Source organism: Dromaius novaehollandiae, chromosome W (genome assembly GCF_036370855.1).
Source record: "Dromaius novaehollandiae isolate bDroNov1 chromosome W, bDroNov1.hap1, whole genome shotgun sequence".
Classification (NCBI taxonomy): Eukaryota; Metazoa; Chordata; class Aves; order Casuariiformes; family Dromaiidae; genus Dromaius; species Dromaius novaehollandiae.
In genome coordinates this window covers 70,038,248-70,059,502 of record NC_088130.1, presented here as the reverse complement: position 1 = coordinate 70,059,502, position 21,255 = coordinate 70,038,248, and the positions used below count along the sequence as shown (strand labels likewise).

The 21,255-nt window shown below is 39.3% G+C and overlaps 1 protein-coding gene across 3 annotated transcripts; it reads right to left on the bottom strand.

The window, feature by feature from the left end:
• Positions 1-5,228: 5,228 nt before the first annotated feature.
• LOC112994485 (uncharacterized) lies at positions 5,229-21,150 on the bottom strand. 3 transcript variants are annotated; one of them, XM_064499726.1, is made up of 10 exons: positions 20,422-21,150; positions 14,768-14,854; positions 12,662-12,886; positions 11,269-11,475; positions 9,846-10,079; positions 8,922-9,075; positions 7,389-7,498; positions 7,133-7,246; positions 6,362-6,508; positions 5,229-5,706 (listed from the first exon to the last, which is right to left on the bottom strand). In XM_064499726.1, the coding sequence occupies exons 2-10, from the start codon at positions 14,843-14,845 to the stop codon at positions 5,596-5,598; spliced, it is 1,380 nt and encodes a 459-aa protein (XP_064355796.1). In that variant the 5' UTR covers positions 14,846-14,854; positions 20,422-21,150; the 3' UTR covers positions 5,229-5,595. The 3 variants fall into 3 exon arrangements, with proteins under 3 accessions (XP_064355796.1, XP_025974656.1, XP_064355795.1); XM_026118871.2 differs by lacking the exon at positions 20,422-21,150 and adding an exon at positions 18,488-19,149; XM_064499725.1 differs by lacking the exon at positions 20,422-21,150 and having other exon boundaries at positions 14,768-15,000.
• Between the last annotated feature and the right edge of the window lie 105 nt (positions 21,151-21,255).

The following is a 21,255-nucleotide window of genomic DNA, read 5'->3' as shown; positions in this document are numbered from 1 at the left end:
TGTCTCCTGGGCTCCACAAAGCTCACCTGCACCGCGAGGGCTTGCTCGCAGAAGAAAAAAGGCGCAGGACTATTTCCAAAGCAAGTGTAACTACTAAATAATCCTGCATTGAGTCCCCTTGAGATCCTACCGAGCTTGCTGATGGCTCTGATGCTTCTTAGCTGGTGGAGATCTCGACAGAAGCTGCTGCGGTAGACGTGTGTATGGGCATCTAACGTGACAGAGGTTCAACAGAACAGCACTGTACAGAGACAGAACAGTATAGGTTAGTCATTATTAAGGTAATGTTAACAAGATGAAACTATTTATTTGTTAAACATTGGAAGACAGGGGAAAAAAGTGCATTTCCTTGAAAGGGACCTTGCTACTCTCTCCTGTTCATCCTTTGTGCTCGGTCTGCGGTGCTGAGCCCTTCTCTGCAGCCTGGGAGTAGTGGGCACAAGCAGCACTGAGCGCTGCTGCGCACGTGCACGAAGGCATGAGATCTCCAAAACTTGCTTAAGAATTAGTAAAACCCAAGTTTCAACAGATTTATATGCTTTTACATGTCGCAACAAATCGCTACCCTTCGTCTCCGTTGCGTCCTGCCACCCCTGCTTGTCCCCGTTGCGAGAAATGAGGCTCGGGAGCTGCCGGTGGGAACAACCCCGCTGTCCCCAGGGTCAGGGCTGCCCCCGGCCAAGCGGCATGTGCATGATGCACCATGCCAGGCCTGGAAAAGGTAAATGGCCCCAAGCCCCAACGGCATGCCATCAAGCAAAAAACGCCATAGGGTGTTGTATGGGACGCTTAAAGTGTTGTTTTATGACAACTGGTCACAAAAGCGTTCTTAGGCTATAAACCCAGCTTCCTGCCCATTTATCGCCCTGCTCAAGGCGCCCGCTCATGGAGAGGGGAGCTGCGGGCACGTGCTCCAGCCCTGCAGAAAGGGCCCTTGGGTTCTGGCTTTACTAGACATTTTTGCTGTTAAATACAGTTTTATACGTGAGAAAGGAGAGACTTGAGACTTACAGTAAACGCGTGGCGTATAGCACAAAAATTCTGTATCTGGTTATTCTCTTTGGGCATTTACTGCCTTTTATTAAAAAAAAATACAAACAAAAAAGAAGAAGAAAAACTCAGATTAATTTGGTGGGTTTGGTTCTCTACAGAGCGGTTTCTCCATCGCTCTTCACGCAACAGATGCAGACCGAACGGTGCTCGCTCGCCTGTTGAACCCATCCCCAAAATCAGACTGGCAAAAATGACCTGTTTTGAGGTCACTCGACAGCAAGTGCTCGTGGCTCCGGCCAGGCTTGGGTCTGCCCTGCCGACCAGCTAAAATACCCCGAGGTTCACGGGCTTCCTCGTGCGGGGCTTACGGCAGGTCCCCACCTTCGGGGTCGCCCCCAAAGCGAGCTGCAAGACAGCTTACATCGAGCAAGCTTCGCTCCTACGCACACCCATGCCAGCCGGTTAAATCTGTGGATTTGGCCCACAAGACGCTTTCAGTGGCTTTTCACACGTCTGCTATTGCCTTCCTTCCCCAAGGTGAGGCTGAATTTTGCCCACTGGAAAACACTGCACATTTCTTTTGAACATGTAGCACAAACCCCTGGAGTAATCATACACTGCTAATAAATCCCATAGGACATTTCGTTAATTAATACTTTAATAGTGTCCCACCCATTTTATTACTGCTTCTGATTACAGTTACCCAAACATGCTATTCCATTTAATATTTCTTCACTTGGAAACCATGTAGGTGTATTAGCATCTGCCATAATTTGTATTTCTCACGGGAGGCAATGCAGCTTTCTTCTTTAACTAAGCGTTGCTCTGTTTCGATCAATGTTTTATCCCAGTTATTTCCAAGAGAACGCCCAGGGATGGGCTTATGGCTGCACTGAGTAACACCTCCAGTTTCAAGTGAATTACACTTTCTTAGTATAACTGCATTTTGAGAAAGTGCTAGTTCTCAAATTTCCATTCACCCATTAACTGAGAGTTTTCCCTAGGTTTCCAGCTTGCAAAACTAGCAGCATTGAGGATGGTTGTGCATCAAGCATAGCCAGTTTGAGATCCCAAATCTCAAACCGGAGTTAGATAATATTACATTTTTATTAGCTGGAATGAGAATTAAAATGGATAATTCTGCCAGCTGAGGGAAAAAAAAAACAAAACCCACACACCACACACAAGGCCTTTCTGTGTCACCTTTTTAAGAACATAAAAGTGATGGTTTTATAGAAGAAAGAAACAGGAAGGCAAACCTGAATCAACGTGAGAAGCTATCTGTATTAGCTGAACGTCGGTGATTCCTGCAGCACTCAACCTTCTCACCTTCACGGAGCTGAGCTGAAAAGTTTGGTCTGATCTGTTTTGACAAAGCTCATCGCAGGCGGTAAGGTGCATTTTGAGTCCATCTCTTCCATGTCAGTTGAAAAACTTTTCATCACCATGGCCGGAAAAGCTTTTTGCACAATACCTGACTGATAGTTCCTCCAGGGAAGTAATAAAGAGAGCTGGAGAAGATTAAAAAAAAGAGTCCTGAGATGAGTCTCTCATGCATAGCGACAAGGCCACACTACGTCTTAGTCCTGTCATCTCAGACTAGCAGCATTAGGAAAAAAACCAGCCCTCCCCCAAAAAACAAAAAACCCACCTGCTTTGATCTATCCTCTAATTTACTAGTCAAGGCAAAACAAAAGAGGACAGCATATATCATCACTCATCGAATATATCACTTTTACTGGCCAAACATTATCTGCAAAACAGTGCCCATCCTGCACTTTCAAATATTGTCCTGTATTTCAAATATTGCACAAGCAGCGGTTTCAAGCTCTAAACGCAGGGCTGAAGAAGGTCTCTCAATCCTTTTTTGTTATCTTTGTCGGGTCTTGAGGCAAGGCTCTTGGCTCGCCAAAGTTAATGAATATTCACCAATTCAGGCGATTTACACAAAACGGGGATCTGACACGGGTGCCCCGACCATTTGTTTGGGTTCCGATTCCAAGACATAGGACAAGAAATGCAACTGGATATTAAATCCCAGTCGATGACAACCCAAAGGCTGAGTGAAGCCATCAAGTGACTGAAGTCACATGGAAGAAAGCTTTTACTTTGGGCCTTGACTCCGGTCAAAGAATGACTCTTATGCACAAACGTCCTCATTCAGACAGGAGCCAATATACTGAATAATGATCAAAGACAGCTAAAGAATCTGTTGGAAGAACAGTTGGGTCATCATTATTAATAAGCATTAAAGGATTAAAATCAGTACATCTATAAAACAGGTAATGAAGCTAGCCTACCAGTAAACATGCTTACAGTTAAGTAAAAAGCGCTTCACTAAACTGGAGAATTGGTCTGCAATTAATAGACCAAAACTTTATTAAAATCAAAAATAAGCTTGAGAACATGCTAATTATTTAGTTAAAAACAACAACAAGAAGTCTTCATAAATGCCAGCCTGCCTATAAAACACAAGGGTATGGCTGAAGCAGCTGACTGGGTAGTAATCATCTCCGGAAAATGCATTTCACAGGCTATTAATCTGATGGATTTGAACGCGCAAGGCAATGATCATTTCATTACGGCGTGATGAATGACAGCAGCACGTTTCCCATGGCAGTCGCTCCAGGAGCTTCTCCAGTCGTGCTTCTGAGTCGGGCTGGCAGGAGCAGGGGAGACCACGTCCGATGCGCGTAGCCGAATGGGAAGGGCCTGATTGGAGCAGGTTTCCTGCAGGGCTCCAGAAACATGCTACAGAAGTGCTGATCCCTAAACCCCACTGCTTGCAAATCTTAACAAAACAGTTGACAGAGCTAAATAAATCGATATTTTCCACATACACATTTCCACCAGTTTGTTTCTGTCGCACACACACTAACCTCACGCCGCTCAGGATCTGCACATTCATGAAGATCAGCTTGCAAAACCCAAATTAAAAGTTTCAGGCTTTCAACATTCCTAGGGCATTTTTTTTTTAAAGTAACACAATTGCCGTCTTTCACTGGCAGTCACTGTCCTGATCTACACCAGGAATAACAGCATCCAACTGAGCAGAGCCTGAACTTGTGAAAACATCTTTTTGAAAGCTGCTTATAGTCAAATTAAACATGGATCAAAAGCGGCAGGCAAAAAAGAGGCACAAGGAAAGGCCCAATTAGGCTTCTCCCATAGCAGCCCACAAGTCAAACGCAGCCCTCGGCGTAGTATACTGTCAACACACCCAGCTGGGGTACAGGGACACCCCCTTTGCGTTGCAATTGAAGAAGAGGTTTTAGGGGGGCCCACACAGCCCTTCCTCTCGGCAAAACGGCCTGGACAACCCCAGGTGATGGGAGAGGAACGGGGGCGTGACAGCCCCTGCGAGTGGAATACCCAAAAGTGTCTGAAGGGGTGTTTGCATGGGTACACACAAAGAGGTAGGACCTACAACCGGAGGCGTGTGTGAACAGGGGAACCTGCTGTCCTGGGAGGGGGCTGCTTGTGACCCACAGGGCCTGCGAGAGACAGAGAGTGTACAGCGACTGTGTGTGCGGATGTGCGTTACTAAAACTTCTTGGGATTAGTTATAGACGAGTGTTTAGAAGTTTGTAGGTGTTTACAAACACTTTGTAAGTGGCTAGGATCGTGGTTCATCTGTTGTACTGCTAAAATTGATCCCAACTGTATGTTTCACTGAATCCTGGTTTATCATATGTTGATAATAAATCAATAAGCCACTTTGACCCTGATTTGATTTGAACCATGTAACATGAACACATTTTCCTGATACAGAGATCATTTCCCTGAAAAAATGCCTTAATCCATGGAAAATGGAAAAATATCTCTGTGCTTCCCCTTTGTAGCCATTCTCCTGGGTATAACTACCTAGCAAAATGGAACTTGAGGGTCACAAGAAAATGATATATCATCCTTGCTTCTTGCTGGCCCAGTTCTTTGGGGCCAAATGCTCCCCATCTTTTGCAGAGGGAGCATGGGTGCCTAGCACACAGCACTGCTGCTACTGACTCTACATTCTGTTACAAATCCAGCCTCAAATATTTTGCTCAAAATCAGATATCAGTTTAGTGACAAAGTCATAAAAAGAAGCTATTTGTCTTAAATTCCTATACAGTGCCTCACTGAGGGGGTTGCAATTTGGGGAGGGAAAGTGAATACAACATGAATGTATGAGGAGCTCATTCCTGCAACCCAATTAGACGCAGTGCTTATAACAACACTTGGTTTCAGGCAAGAGACAGAGTTGTGTAAACACACTGTATTTATGCATCACTAGATAGAGTGCTGTCAACAATACAGAAAATCAATGTAAACTTCAGTACTGTGAGGGAAGAGAGGAAGGGGGATCATGGATGATACAGAGAGCAAAAGGCAATTGCAGAAGTTACTTTGATATACAATAAAATTACATTGCACTATAAATACAACCAGTTAAAAAATACAAATAGAAAAAACTTTTTATAAGTAATGACCTGAAATTCTTTTGTTTTCTGAACACCTCTGGATAAATAGCAGGAAAGGTACCAGGAAGTACTGCAAGAAATACCGCAATCGTGAAAAATACTTGGAGTGATTAAATGCTAACATAGGTTATTTGCCTGATTTTTAAGAAGCCTTTGGGATCTTTTTAAACTCATTCTGTTCCTTGAAAAAAAGCTGAGCAAGGATATGATCTGCTGTTTTATGGAAGTAGTCATTCATACGAAGAGTTTCCAGCTATAAAGAAAAATACAATATTTTAGAAAGAATAATCGTAATGACTTGATCATTTTTACAAGATTAATAATATGGAATATTAAAGTGCATGTCAAATACAACATGAACAGGAATGAATATAAAAATATATAAGTAACTTGATATAAGCCTTATATGTATCACCAGGTAATTTAATCTCAATTTAATATACTCTTGCTCTGGCTGCTAGCATATAGACCTGTCCAAGGCTTGTGAAGATCTCTCCTTTTTGCAGCTCCTGGGCATGTGAGGAGCCACAGCCTGTCCTGCCCACCCCCTGGCCAGCTCTGTCTCTTAAACACCAACAGCACATCACGCACAAGCTTGATCTGAATTCCATCCCTCTCTTTCTTCCACACATACACATATGCGCACATGCAGGAACACACCATTCCCTGCCACAGACCTACTCCCTGTCTTCTTCACCTGCTGTTCTTGTTCGCAAGTACAGAGTTTTAGTAGGTGTTACATGTCAACCATTCACAGCAGAGGAGAATCTTCACTGTCAGTGTATTGAGATAGTCTTAGAATTTCTTTTGAAAGGTGTGCACCAAAGCATAAGGCTTACATGTGTAAGAAAAGCATACGCTTATGCACGGTTGAACATTTTTTACTCCCCGTCCATATGAATTCTCACCTGGTTGCCTGTACTGTAGGCTAGAATCAAAAGTAAATCCTCATCACATACGCTCTTGATATAATGTTGGCTTCCAACAGGGAAAAATATGACATCTCCAATGTCAATGTTGAAGTTGGAGGTGACATCAGATGCAATAACCCCAACCTATAGCAAGTTAAACAGCAATATTCAGTAGCAATATTCAGTGTGCTATTATTGGAAAAGTACACAGTGATGGTCTCAACATTGCACTGAAATCAGCTAGGGCTGAGTCATTACTTTCATTGAGACACCAAATAGTTATAGAGGTCCATGGCAAATTCCCAAGTGGGAACAGGGTAACTCTTTGCATTATGGAGTTCCATCATCCCATCTCAGTTACCTTTGCATTTCAAATTTGCATTGAGTGAAAGACACACAATAAAATACCATATCCTAGTTCTTAATTCTCACCAAGTTTTTATTTGTTCCTTAGAGGCACTAAATCAAAATTATTTCTGTTTTTTATTTCACACTCCCAGTATCCAGGAGAGTGGGAATTCCTATCATGGGCATTTTTTGCTGAACAGTTTACAAAGACAAGTTCTGCTCTTTGTATAACTCGGTTTTGATTAGGCAAACTTCCACAAATGTAATGAAGAGAAAAATTTTGTACAAAGGAGGAATGAGTAGACCTTGAAAGTTTTGTAGTATTATTAATAATCACAGATGGGAATCAGTTATTAGCTCTGTAGCTGTTATACAGTCAAAACTCCAGTGACTTATCCCTCAACTGATGTAACATATTACCTTTCCACAGCCACTAATGACGTAACCCATCTCATTAGCGTTGAAGTGGAAATGAGGCTGCCCCAGTCCATTGCTGAATATTCTGAGAGTTGCTAAGGTAAGAGTATTTTCATGCTGAAAAGCAAAACAAAAACATTCAGAAAATCCCTCAAGTTTGTTATATCCCTGGAACACAATGAAGCAGTGATGAACCCCCACACACTGCATACTATGCCTTATGTTTAAATACCTACAGTATCCAAATGAAAGTACATACCTTATTCAGTGACTCACTAAAAATTTTCTCTGTCTCATTTAATCCAGTTCCATTTATGCGGTAGCGAGCCCACTTGAAGATTCCTCCTGGAAAAGGATATTCTGCTGACCCTTAAAAAAACAGACACAGGCAAATAAGCATTTTCAACAAGGTGGCCAGGTCTCAAATCTTATGAGCCTCTGGATCCAAAAAGGAAGCTCATTTAGCTTATCCTTCCTTTGTGCACTAGACACTATGCACATCAGAAACAATTAATCCAATTTATTGTATGTTTGTATAGACAGATCACCATAATAAAAACCTCATATTAGAATTTTTCCCTGAATTTAAATTACTTGTCTCTTGCATGAGCAGATATCTGCCTTTTCACAACATTTTTTCCTGTCACAAATATGATTACTATCAACCACAATACACTTAAAGAACGTACTAAGTTTCAGTATATTAACTCATGTTAACCTTTACGGCACTAATTGTGTGTTGCAACAGTTTGCAAAGCACCACCAATGCAAACAAGCTGCAAATCTGGCATATTTCTCTCTTGAAGCACTGTTTTGGTATAGCTAGATCTTCAAGCAGAATACAGCTAATAAGTCTACCTATGGGCCGTGCCTTCCTTGCTGAAAATGTATAGGTCCTGGCCAGAGAAAGAGGCTTTCTTAGAACCTGGCCACTTTTTAGCCGTCTGTTACAGAAGAAGATTACCTCAAAGAACATGTTGACCCAAGTGCAAAGATTTCTGTCACACATCTATTTCTTCTAATCTCCATCAGCTGCGTGTGGAGCTCTGGACCTATATTTGTTTTTTACAGTGGTACTTAGAATTAAATTCCGTCATCTATGTTTATTAGGTGCTCTCTGTTAATCAGTAGGTCCAGTCTGTACAGAGGGCCGTTTAATACAGATGTTGACAAAACAAACAGTGAATATAATTTAATGCTGTTTATAAAGTTGTTTTTGTAAAAGAAAAGGGAGTGCAGAGTTAGGTATATGTTAAGATTCTTTGAAGCTTTATATGCAAATACCAGATATTCTGAAAAGCCCAGTCACTCTCCAGCTAGTCTTCTTCAGGGCTTCCTGGCCTATAAAATCCTCATCTATGGATGAAAACTATAGCTGCTTATTGCTTAAGGTAACTATAGCAATGAACAGATCAGTTCTGGTTAGCTACACCAGTAGAAAACCTTTAGTTGGGAAGCAGCGTATTGAAGCCCTGCTGCTTACTGGCATTGCACTCTCACGTCTACCGTCGCAGACAAAAACAAAAGACTACTTCAATCGGTAGGGTAAAACAGTTTAAGTGAGATAAGGGCCAAATTATACATCTCTGAAGGGCAGTAACTAGAGATACCATCAAGAAAAATAGCACCATTTTTGCATAAGAAATAATGATTCCCATTCTTTTTCTTTTTACCTCCTTAAATATTTATCACTCTTCTATATACTTTTTATTGCATATTTCAGTGAACCAATCACAGACCTTCCCCTCTGTAAACATGGAAAGCTCTTACATAAAAAGTTATATATGCGTACCTTTGAGGTCATAGAAGTACCGCCATACAAGGTGGTCTGGAGATTGCACATAGCTGGCATTGTGTACAAGCTCTTGTAAATTTGGGGGGAGGTTAATTGCCTGATCTTCTGTTTGCTTCTTGAATGTTCTGATAAAGTTAACTCCACCCTGTGGCTGCAGGACACACAGTACAAATTAAGTTGACAGATATACAAACAAACTGGGGAATTAAAATTGTACTTTATCAAGTTTCCCACCTTAATACATGGTGGTAGACAAATGCTGCCCTGGGGACATACCTCATCTCTTTAACTGCTTAGCCCTGTGCATAGTTCATTTTGCTTCTTTGTTCTGCCCTTGTTTCTCAGTTACAACACAAATTTGGAGCAGATTTAACTTGGTCCCCATCAGATCATTTCACAGATGGGAAGGTCTGTCACAACTCAATGGTTTGAACATGCAGATTCCTCAGACTGAGCAGAAGCTCTGTGGCCATATTCTTGGTCAAGGGACCTTGGCAATGGGTCAGTGCAAATGAGAGAAATTTTAACAAGAAGATGGCCTTATTTATGGTTTCCTATGAGACCTCTTGATAGCACAACATTTACTAAGAGGCTATTGGGAAGCTACTTTAGACTTCGTTGTGTTATTTTCCCTTCTGTCCTTGGAATTGTGGAGAATCCTCCATGAGTGGGACAAGTGTGAAAAGGGGAGGGGAAAAAGTTCCTTGGAGAAAACCATGTCACTTATTTCTCTATATTTGTAAAGGAACACACAAGGTGGCACAGTGTTGCACAAGGGACATAGGTACATCCTTCCACACCTTTGGGACTGAAGAGACCAGCTGAGTTAAGGAACCTCCCTAAAAAAGATATAGGGAGTGGGGACCTGACATGTTAATGTCAAGAAGGCTAGATAGAGGCTAGCTATCCTATTGTACAGACCTTTAATGCTCTTGCTGCTATATCTTCTGGGGTAGAGAAAAATGCATCATCTACATCCAACGTCTTAAGTTCTTCATGTGTTGTAAAAAACAGTAAGAACAGACAGTCTTCTTTTCCTACATTCTTTATCCAATGCAAAGTGTTTCTAGGGAAGAAGATCACTTGGCCAGCTGTGACATTGTACGTGGTAACCACGCTGTCATCTGCATCAACTACTCCAATCCAGGCAGTACCCTGTAACGTAATGATAGTAATGAAAGTTTCCTCAGAGACTTTATTCACTGTAACCTGTGTATGGCAACTCAATAATTCAAGGAATCTGAAGGCTGTTAGGGGAAAACAAATACCAGTGTTCTCTCTCTAACAAGCCTTTGTGAAACTGAATCCAGAATAGTATTTTAAGTGACAAAATTTTAGAAGATTTAAAGAACATATAACAAATACACATTGCTCATATGTAAGCCATTTCTTATTCAAGAGGCTGTCAATAGCCATAAAAGAGCCATCTTTGACCAAAAATTGCTGGAGAGAGGGCCTCACTCTAGGGATGTTCCCCCATCCAGTTGGAGCTGTTCAGTTATGCTCTAATAAAACTATGAACAATTATTCGTGAAATACAATTAATAATCAAGATATATCTAAGTACATGTGCTTCCAAAGAAAGATTTTTTTATTTTTCAGATTAACATGCTATCTTGAATTGTTTCTCACTGTGAGTTTGTATTTATCATTTTTATTCTCTTTATTTTTTATTAAGATTTGAAATTTGACACTAAGGTGAGATAGGGCAAACATCTTCAAAGGCAAGTTTTTTGGGAAAAACAGGGAGGGGTATTTGGTCTAGAAAAGAAAAGAATACATGGGAACAAAACAGTCTTCTATATATAAACAGTTGTAAGAAACTAAGATTATCAGAGGGATCGAGGAGAAATTTTGCAATAAACAAAATGTGAGTTGTATAGCAGCACAAACTTTCTAATGGTTTGTGTTATAAAGCACTGGAGACAACTATTTTTGGACTTTGTAATAGCTCCTTCATGGAAGGTTTTAAAAAGAGATTCAATGCGCTCTCAGAAATGCTTAGTAGATAAAGCAAGCAGATTAAGTAGATAAAATTCTACATGTTACAGGTACCCATAATCTCCACTGACTTCAGTTGTTACGCTTTATTGGAAGCTACAGGTGCTTGACGCTTCTGCAAGTAACATTAAAAAGTCTGTTTCAAGCACCTCAGTTCAAAAATGTTATCTAAAGCGATAAAACTCATGTCATACACGAATCAATGATAATTCTACTTTTATTACTGGTTAACATTTGTATATAATGTATATGTACATTTTTATTTACATGTGTACATTTTCTGTATGTACATGGTGCTTTAAAAGAAAATCCAGTTGGGAGAGATGAAATAACCAGATAATACCTTTAGCAGGTAGCCATGTTCATTAGCATTAAAATGCCAGTGGGGAACCCGAAGCCCATTGCTCTTGATCCGTAAGGTTCCAAAAGTCATTTTAGAGCGAAAGTTATTGATACTTTTTCCAAATTCCATTTCTTCAACACTTTGATATTCATTTACATCATTCCTGAATCTTGCCCACTGAATATCACCACCTGGGAAATGATGTACCTGTAAAGTTAGTGACAGAAGAGAATTTTATTAATTGTGGATAGTGGTGACCACACAATCCAAAAATATTTTGGAAGATGCATAGTCTAAGCAATACTGAAGGGACCCGTTGCTCTTCTCAGTGAGACTTCTCTCTGCATGTATTTTAGTCACATTTCACAATTACTTTGTCATGTTATGATGTAATGGTATTGTTTCTACAAATGAGAGCTAAATAATGGTATTAAGGATAGAATTACCTGCTCCTCTTTTTATGTCATTCTGGAGTCCGATTTAGGAAATCAGTTATATTTATGCTTAAATTTTTAGATTCAAAACATTTAGAAAATTTCCTGAGTAAGAGATTTTCCTGAATTAGGGCTGTAGAAAGTTGTAAATCATTTGTACCTGAAGCTGTTCCTTTCTCAATATTAATATTGTCTCTGGAATATGTTTTATACTTGAAAAAATCACCTTGCACTCAGGGATGACATATTAAAAGGGATGCTCTCCTCTTAAAAACACCTTTGTTTCAAGAATATTACATAGTTAAATCTAGCACCTAAAAGTACTAGAACAGCTGTAATCAGTTTAAGTGCCCTACTATCTAATCTATCCTTTTCTCTTTTTTGCTGAAAAGCTGTGATAAAAATTAATCAGAAATTATTTTCTATGTACAGATATATTTGTAAGATGGAACATGTCTTTAGAGCTTGTTCAAAGGATACATTTCTTTAAGTATAAAAATACAACTAAACAGAAACAATGTAATTGCTAGAGTTCATTACATTGTGAGTTAATTCATTTTCGCTCACTGAAAAAAAGACCACAGAGTTCATTTTTTCTTGCAAAATAAGAATTTGTTTGAATTCAGTCATAAGAAATAAAATGTTAGGGTGCTACTCAGCTTATATTTAGATTTGAGCTTTCCATTTATGTTTCTCAGAATTTCCTATCCTATAATTTCAGAAGCCCAGAGGATTCCCAGAGGAACCTCTAAGGTCCCATATCACTTCCAACATCTGTTATGAAATGTAATGAACTGCTGTCTGGAGATTTGTATCTCTCTTCATAGATGATAAAAGAAGCCTGGATGATGGGCTTAGACCGGACACTTAGTGCTTTAATAATTAAAGTTAGGTGAGATGAATTCATTGTATTTCTATATATAATGCTAGAATATTATTGCACAAAAAGAACAATTTACCTTTGATTTTCCCAGCTGATTCAGGAACCGGAATTTGACATCCACTTCTTTTTCATCTATTTTGGGGGAGGTTGTGTCACGGTTTTTAACAACTGTCTCTTTTACAAAGCCAATGCTTTCTGCATAGATCAAGGACAGGACCAGCACTCCTATTGTGGTGGTGATAATACAGGCCAACAGACAGACTAGAAAGATTTTCATTAGGGAGCAGTAGCTCTTTCTTTCCTGAAAAGATTTTTTTTAGAAAAAAGAAATCAGTTACAGATATAACAAACAGGAAAAACTGATAGTTCCTTTGTAATGAAAACAGTAAACCTTTCAGGAACATGCACTTCTGGCCAAGTTACTGGGCTCGGCATAAGGAAACCTTATAGAGCATGTTATCAAATTGCATCAGATTGTTGCTGTCCCTTCATTATTCCACCAAGTAAAAGCACATCTTCCTCATCCCATGGTCTTCCAAACAATTAATGTTTTTTCATTACTGTTTCTAATCTATATCTCAAGACTCCGAAGAGCTGCAGCATCCACTCACAGCAAACGTCTGCCTGTGGGGTGAGGAAGAAGAAATGTTGTCTCTGCTTTGCCTCACATTTCACAGAAGGCTCTCAGTGGCCCTGCTCCCTGGTGGAAAGATGGGCCAGATGGGGGAATCTCAGCTGTATTAAACTGCTCTTTGCATCATTTCTTTACTCTAAATTTCCTCTGAGGACATTCAGGCTTCTGAAGAAGGATGAAGGGGAGAAGCACCTTGGCATACATAAGCACAGAAGCTCTTTATAGATGGCCAAGGCATTAAAAATGCTCTTAAATGCTCTCATAATGTCATCTACCTTGCAATTGTAGACAGTGTTCTGGCACAAAAAAGCAACACCTTGGTGAGGAGTTTTAGAGTTTCCTGTCCCTTTATCATTTTTCTTAGAAACCGTGGCTTCCGATGAATACAGACTGTATTCTATGGCCCAAATTTTAAAACTCTAGTGATTCTGGGTGCACAGCTTGATCCATCTTTAAAAGCTTGATTTTCAGATGATAAGTGCCTGAAAATCAAGCTATGTACACTGATTTCTTAAGCTGTACAATCAGGAATGAAAAAATTGAAAATTACTTGCCAATTTTAACAAAATGACCTCCTTTCATGAACCTATTTGACAAAATCTCTTCTACAAATTCATTTCCCTTGCCAGCAGAAAAGTGTTCAAAATATCCCCCTATTCTATTCTGTAATAATCCTTTTTATAGTTTAAGTTACTCCTTTTTTAGAGCTTGTGTTCAATTAAATATCACAACGGTAGTACTCAGATGACACGGTCTCATCAATTCCAGGGAGCAACTCTTCAGACTCAAATGCATACAAAATCCCCACTTCTCAGACTCGAATGACCTTTAATTTACAGCATTTTCACAGCAGTGACACCAATTCAATAATTATTTTTAAAAATAGAGAGACTACTGTATGCATTACATAATAATAATGAATATAGAGCATTCAATCTCAATACAATGTGTGGAACAAGTTATGTTGTGAGGGAATCACTAGCCTAGGTGTGTTTACAGCCTGGAAGTATCACAATGCTGACTGCAATTAAATGTCTCAGCTTATGAGTGACATGCCAGCCCTCATCGTATGAAGTTAATTCAAATCCTGAGAAGCAAAATTTCATTGGGAAAATTACAGAGGATTACTTTTCTCAAGGGAAAAAAATTTTTTTTTAATAAAGTAGTACACAAATACTTAGTAGTACACAAATAACTAAGTAGAGACAGTAAGCATTACCATGAGATCAGCTTTTAAGTAGCTCTTCCTGTTAAAATCAATGGGGAATCCTCCAAAGATAACTGTTCTATTCAGTAGTTACAGGAGTTTTGCTATTAACTAAAATGGGGCCAGAGAATTATGCCTCATAGTCCGGATCCTAGCAAGTGCACATGACATTTTACTCCATGTCAGGACCTTAGCAACAGTAGCCCTTTAGAGCTTTTATTTTCTTGTAGGACCTTCTTAGTAGTATCTGATTATGTCATATTTACTAAGCAAGGGTTTAATCTTCAAACTGACTCTATTAATAATATTTTGATAGCATCATAACAGAAATTGACTCGTACCTCTTTCTTTGGCCATTCTGCTGTTTTTGAAGAACTTGGTATGCTCTCTCCGTGCATTTCAAATGCCTGGTTATCCATTTAGTAAAGCTGAAATAGATGAGTCCACAAAAGACAAGAAAAGCAGTGATCCAAAAGAACGTTAATTCCGATATGTTCTCAGTTATGTTACAGACAGAGCCCAGGGAAATGACTCATCATCTTTTCTATAGTAACAGTAATGATACTTAGTATGGCAAAATGTGTTGCAATAATAAAAACTCTTCTTCACTGAACTACGACAGAAAGGCCTGACAATTTCCACATTCAGCTTTAGCGCTATTCATGAACCCTAAGACCCAAGATGACAATGAGATAGACACTGAGCCATCAAATACTTTTTAAAAAGGCAGAAAGGAATCCTCAGATGTCATCTAGTCTCTTCACCTATGCTAAGGGTCCAAATACATTTAAATTATTCCTTCTGGATGTTGTGTAATATACTTCCACACACCACAAAAAACGTTGAGATTCCACAACTCATTTGGCAACCTATTTCACCACTTAAGAATTATTATTGTTAAAAAGGTTTTCACAAACCGAAATCACTCTTGCTGCAACAAAAGTCTATTACATTTTGTCCTTCCCACACGCGGACCTAATTACATACAAAAATGCCCTACTAGGTCAGACCTACAATACAACCAGCCCAGTATTTTTTTCTCCCAAAGGACATTAAGAGATGCTATTTAAGGACAGTATAGGCTGGCTACTATTCCCAGGCTAGTCTCTTCATAGTTTATAAGCACACATAACTGTTGGATGAGGGATGCGAAAAGGAATAGCCTCTTCCCTTTAGATTTCATTCCATAAAAAAGTCCATGACTTTTTCCAAGTCCTTTCTGAACCTGCTCATAACCCCCGACCTCAGACATTTACTGCTTCCCGAATGAAGAAAAAAGAACATTCTTTTCTCCATCCTAAACAAACGTCCTGTCAGGTTCATTGAGTCCTCCCTAGATCCTGCACTGTGGGCTTCAAGCAACATCAAACATACGTTCTCCTCTCCAGGCTGAAGAGTCCCAGCCTTTTTAGTCTCTCCCTGCTATGCAGCTCTTTGATCTCCTTGATCATTTCAGTCACTCTCCTCTGGACCTTCTCTAACACCACCAAATTAATGAAAATAATGAAAAGCAATAGACTTCAATGTTAACTGTTCCCCCAATTATGGCTTTCCAACCACCGTAATACTTGCCTTACATATTTTAATTTAGACTATGATTTCTTGTTTTGAGGTACACAAGAGTGTCAAAAGCTTTGCTAGAGTCAAGATACATGACATTTCTTCTCCCCATCCTCATAATCTGTTACCCTGTCATAAAAAGGAAACTAGATTGGTTTGATACACAGTGTTCATTACAACCTGTAGGTTTTCTTTTTTCTCATTTCCTTTGTATCTTCCAGGTTTGATTATGTCCTTCTGAATTTTTAGGAAAATGAAGTTAAGCTTATTGGCCTGTAACTCTTTGGCATCATTTAGTTGATTTTTTTGTTAAAAACGGGCATGTTATTTGTACTTTTGTAGCCTTTTGGACTCTTACGCAACTACAATAAGTTCTTAAACATTACTGCTAACAACTCTAAGATAGCTTCATGCAGTTCTCCAAAAGCTTAGTGTTAAATCCGGGAGGCAAAGTCCACTGAACACAGGTAACTTGCGTAAGAGCTCTCAATCATGTTTTCCCTGTTGTAATTTGAGCTTTATCTACCACCCTCTCAATGGTGGTGTTAGCTGTTTGATTGCAGTTGATGTTTTAAGTAAATGGTATGCCTTTAGTGACATCATTTATTACTCTCTGGAGAAGAGTGATCGACCAAGATTTTCCTGGGTCCTTCCTTACAGCTATAAGAGACTTCTGAGTTATTTTATTATCTTTGATAGGTCTTCCTACTTGTCTCTCATTTTTGTGCTTTGGACTTTCCAAAAAGCACAAAAGTCCATGGTGACTCATATTTAAGGGCACTTCCAGCTATTTCCTTTATGCTTCCTTCTTGGAGAACTTTCAGGGGTACAAGCCAAATTCTTTCCTTGTTCCATATCAGTATAGCCTGTAAATATATCGTAAACACATACATATTTTAAGAACTGCCAAACTCCCGAGCACCTTTTTTCCTTAGACTGTTTCTCACTGGATTTTGCAAACCAGTTCTTTTAATTTCTTGAAGGTGCTTTTTTTCTATTCTTCCTCTTTTCCGTTCTAAAAATCATGAAACCCCCGTAAGCATATTCTTGTATTTATCTTCACCTTCTGCAACAAAAACTGGCATCACCACATTCTAAAAACATTCTGGATACTCTATGGTCTATTTACTCTTTTCCCAACAAATATTTGGTTAAATAATATCTCATCAAGTTAAATGGTTGTTAGTTGTTCACAAAAAAATTCTGTCCATCTGTCCATCTTATCTTCTTGGTTCGGTGGTCTTTAATGATAGGTTCTCAACATAACAACACTCAGGCTTTTTTCTCCCTTTATTATGATCAAGACACTTTCAACAGGTCATCTCCCTCTATATTCTAGACTTCAACAGAGATATTCATAGAGAAATCTTCTCTTTCCCTCTGCTGTTCTTGAAGAACCACCACCTTTTTCTGTATTAATTCATTAACAAATGAAATATCCCACCAAGTTAACATTTATGTCACCTAAATCACAACTTTATATGGAAACTTGTACATTCTTCCATTTAGTTTTCATACATTCTGCAGGGTATACAGACATCTTAAATGTTAAGCAGACAGATTCACTATCCTCTATTTTTGTACTGCATCAATCTTTTTATAAAAAGCCCTATACCCATAGCTACTATGCCTCTTTCTACCTTCCATTGTTAAAACTCATTCACATGCTTTTGTCATCAGTTCCCATGAATCCTAGTTTAAGGCCTTCCCCCCCTAAGTTCGTAAGCCTAAATTAAAAAAATTTTTTTTTCCTCATGAGATAGAGCTCTTCTCTCCTCAGCACTCTTCTCCGTTCTGTTCTGGTACGGCTATGAAAATCTCAGCTATTCACATTGGCAGCATCAGGTAAATTAGAATCAATGACAAGTTTTTCTCATTTCCTTGTGAAATTTCCCATTTCCCCCTCTACAGTGTGAGACCTTCCAACAATAATGTTGGCCAATATTTTGGGTAGCACACAGTAATGGAAAACTATGGTAAAAAACTAACACAGAATCCATGATCAACAAGAAAGAAAATATTCATCATGATTTTCAATGGTTTCACCGTCCCGATAGTTATATAAATCTGAGACTCCACAAGCATCTTTTGGATAACAAAGTTGCTCTGACACTGACAGAGTTACATAGGAAAAGAATTCATAGGTTGATAATGAGTGACCATGGGGTTGCAGTTTTTTCAGACTAAAAGGGCTATAAACTCTAACCACACTAACCTGTGCTGCAAGCACGGCCAGCCTTCATGTTGTTTGGAGTCTGAAACTACAAGATTGTCTATATCAACCCTTTTTTGTATCAGTGTGAGTACACTGATGCAGAGAGATTTGCAGATGGACTGTTACAGCAGAACAGATCACTGCAGTGTATAATCATTCCATTTCAAAACTAGTATTACAGTGGACTCTCCCATTAAGCATTTGAAGGTCAAAAATCCCTAAAACAGACAAAAATCCTGTCTATTCTCCTCCCACCATGTCCCACTATGCCAAGTCATTTTCTTACCACAGGTAGGATCTTCACGAGATCTAACTGCAAGATGCTTTTCCTCATCAAAGCCTTTATGTTCCTCAGGTCAGATTTACTGATATATATACACCGTAATTCAGGAAGTGCCCTCCTTGTAAAAGATTTCCTGTATATGCAAATACACACAATCACAAATACTCATGTACATCCTCAACAAACACTTCTTGTAGAGAACTGCTGAGAAACGATGACTTTCCTTTAAACTATCCCAGCTATTTTATTATTTCCTCCAAATCCTGGTGTTTCTCTTTCTGCCTATCTTTTTTCTCACTGTCACTACAGAAGAAATTATAGTTCAATAAAATCCCTGTCCTCTGACATAGCCTCAACAACAAGAACATCAGTGGCATCATCTTGAAAACAGCTATTACCTCTGTTCAGCACTTTATTTACATATTCACTTTTTTTTCTCCTGAGTGATAGCTTTTTGATTCTAACTTCTAAGCAACCCAAATTCTAGCTAGAATTGCAAGAAGCATTTAGTGTATACATTCAGAAAGTTACTTTTTTTATTTTGATATGTAAGGGATCAAATTGCTCTTTAAAATACTGTAGAGGGGGGAAATGGGAAATTTCACAAGGAAATGAGAAAAACAAGCCAAACTTGATAGCATGTTAAAACAACTTCTTATGTGAAACAAGTTGTCTCCACTTACCAACTAGTGCTATTTTTTAGGTATTCTATTCTATTCTTTTTTGTATTTCTGTTGTTTATAACTAGCAAGCATCACTTGCTTGGAGCTTAGTTACACATACTTAAGGTACTTTTATCTTGTACACTATACTACCTCACACTATGGGTGCTCTCCACCACTAAGGCCTTTCATACCTTACCAACACAAAGCTAATAAATACTAACATTCAACAATGTCAACTTAGCAGCAGTTCTTTGATGTCGCTACTTAGGTCTGTCTGCCATAAAAACTGAGAAAAAGTTCTGCAGAAACACCTCATCAGGGACTGAAAGCTGTGTAACTAAATAGATAAAAAAAGAAGTATCTAGAGGGACAGGAGGGAGAATAAATGACTCTCAGGCTAATAAAATGCCCAGGGAACAAGGAATTGCACAGCTATGGCCAGGTGTGAGGACTCTTCAGAGGGGAATTAATGAAAAAGGTTTTCTAAACATCAAACCAGAGAACCAGAGCTCTGCCTCAGCATCAAGGGAAAAGAGGGGTGTGTCTTATGTGTCTTGCCCTATATACCCCTGCAAGCAGGATACAAGGAGTTTCAGTGTGTTAAAATAACTAAGTACTTTTAGGACTGTTTTGAGCACACCTCTCCTGTACTACCAGCACCCCAAGGAGTATCTGCACATTTGGATGAATAAATGTAGTTTTTGTTGCGAGCTGGATAGGCACAAGCCTGCTCCAGTTCAGAAACAGCAGAGCTGTGATAGCTCAGGCAGTGCCACACTAGTGAGCTGTGCTGAGAGCCTGCAGTGTCCTGGCTCAAGCTAGGTGGCATTCACACGCCTTGCATAACCGCATACACACAGCATCCAGCCTAGTGCAAAAGTACAGGAAATTCACTGTGATCCACATCGAGACATTCATGATGTCATGAAAAAAATTGTCATCTTTCCTTCCACATCTGAGTTCCTTCCCTAAAATGACCTCTGGCAGTCAGATACTGTTTTAATACAGGCAACAGTTGCCCAGTAGCTGTTACAGGGCAGTATTAGTTGGTTTGTACATTCCTGTCCCAGCAATGCGATGTTTTAAAAAAGCTTCTGCAAAAAAGTTTTCTAGAAAAGTAAATTCATTCTCTGTACTCTGATTTCAGATGTAGCTCTCTGCATTTAAGAAACAGACTGATGAAATCTCTGTGTTTGAAATACATAAATTTGTAGAACTTATGATCCTGAGACAGTCACAAAACAGTCATTGTTACTACTGGTCTCTACTTACTAATTCTTAACAGGAAGGTGGGAGGAATGCACAGCTAATCTTCCTTCCACTTTTTCTTTTGGTTTTTCATTCCTCAAAAACAGCACATGCTCAGTTACATCTTTTCTCATGTGTACCTGTAAACATCCACATTAAAAAGAAATAGTTTACTAGAAAGGCGTTTTGCCACACAGATTTTGTTTACTGAGAGCATAAAATGCTAGATGTAAGCCAGAGAAGAGGCACAAAAGGCTTCTTTCAAAATGTTCTGTCAATATATTTCGAGCCACAATTCTACCACTTGCAGCTTTTCTCTTTCTCTCTCAATTTGCCACTGCCAAGAAGGGGCAAGTCCTATTCCTCTCTCCCCCACACAAGTTCCAATGCTTACTGGTGGCTTTGGTGAGCTGATTCTATTCAACTACACAGCTAAAAATATTTTTCTCCCTATTTAGGCCCAGTGAAAGATTTGATGAGTTTCAAAGCCAAGAATAACGCCAAGGAAAACGGAAGGGAGATTAGGACTTGCCACGAACAGTAGCAGTCTGCTGGTAGACCAGTTCAGCTGTAACTTGTTCTTTGCTCCTAAACATGATGCTTCTAAATGAGTACCTTCTCCCTCCAAAGAACCAGGCCTCATTAGGATGTGAAAGGGGAGCAATGAAAAAGACTTCGGACACTTTTGGATAGAAGATATTTGATAAGGGTGCAGTTGGCGGAACAAGGAGCACACAATTACAACTCAAGCCCTGTTAGAAAGATCAGCACTGAACATCTTGCATAATTACATTACTGCTAAACCTTCCTGTTTTACTTCACACATGATACTCAGCTCCCCCTGTTTCTCATGATCTG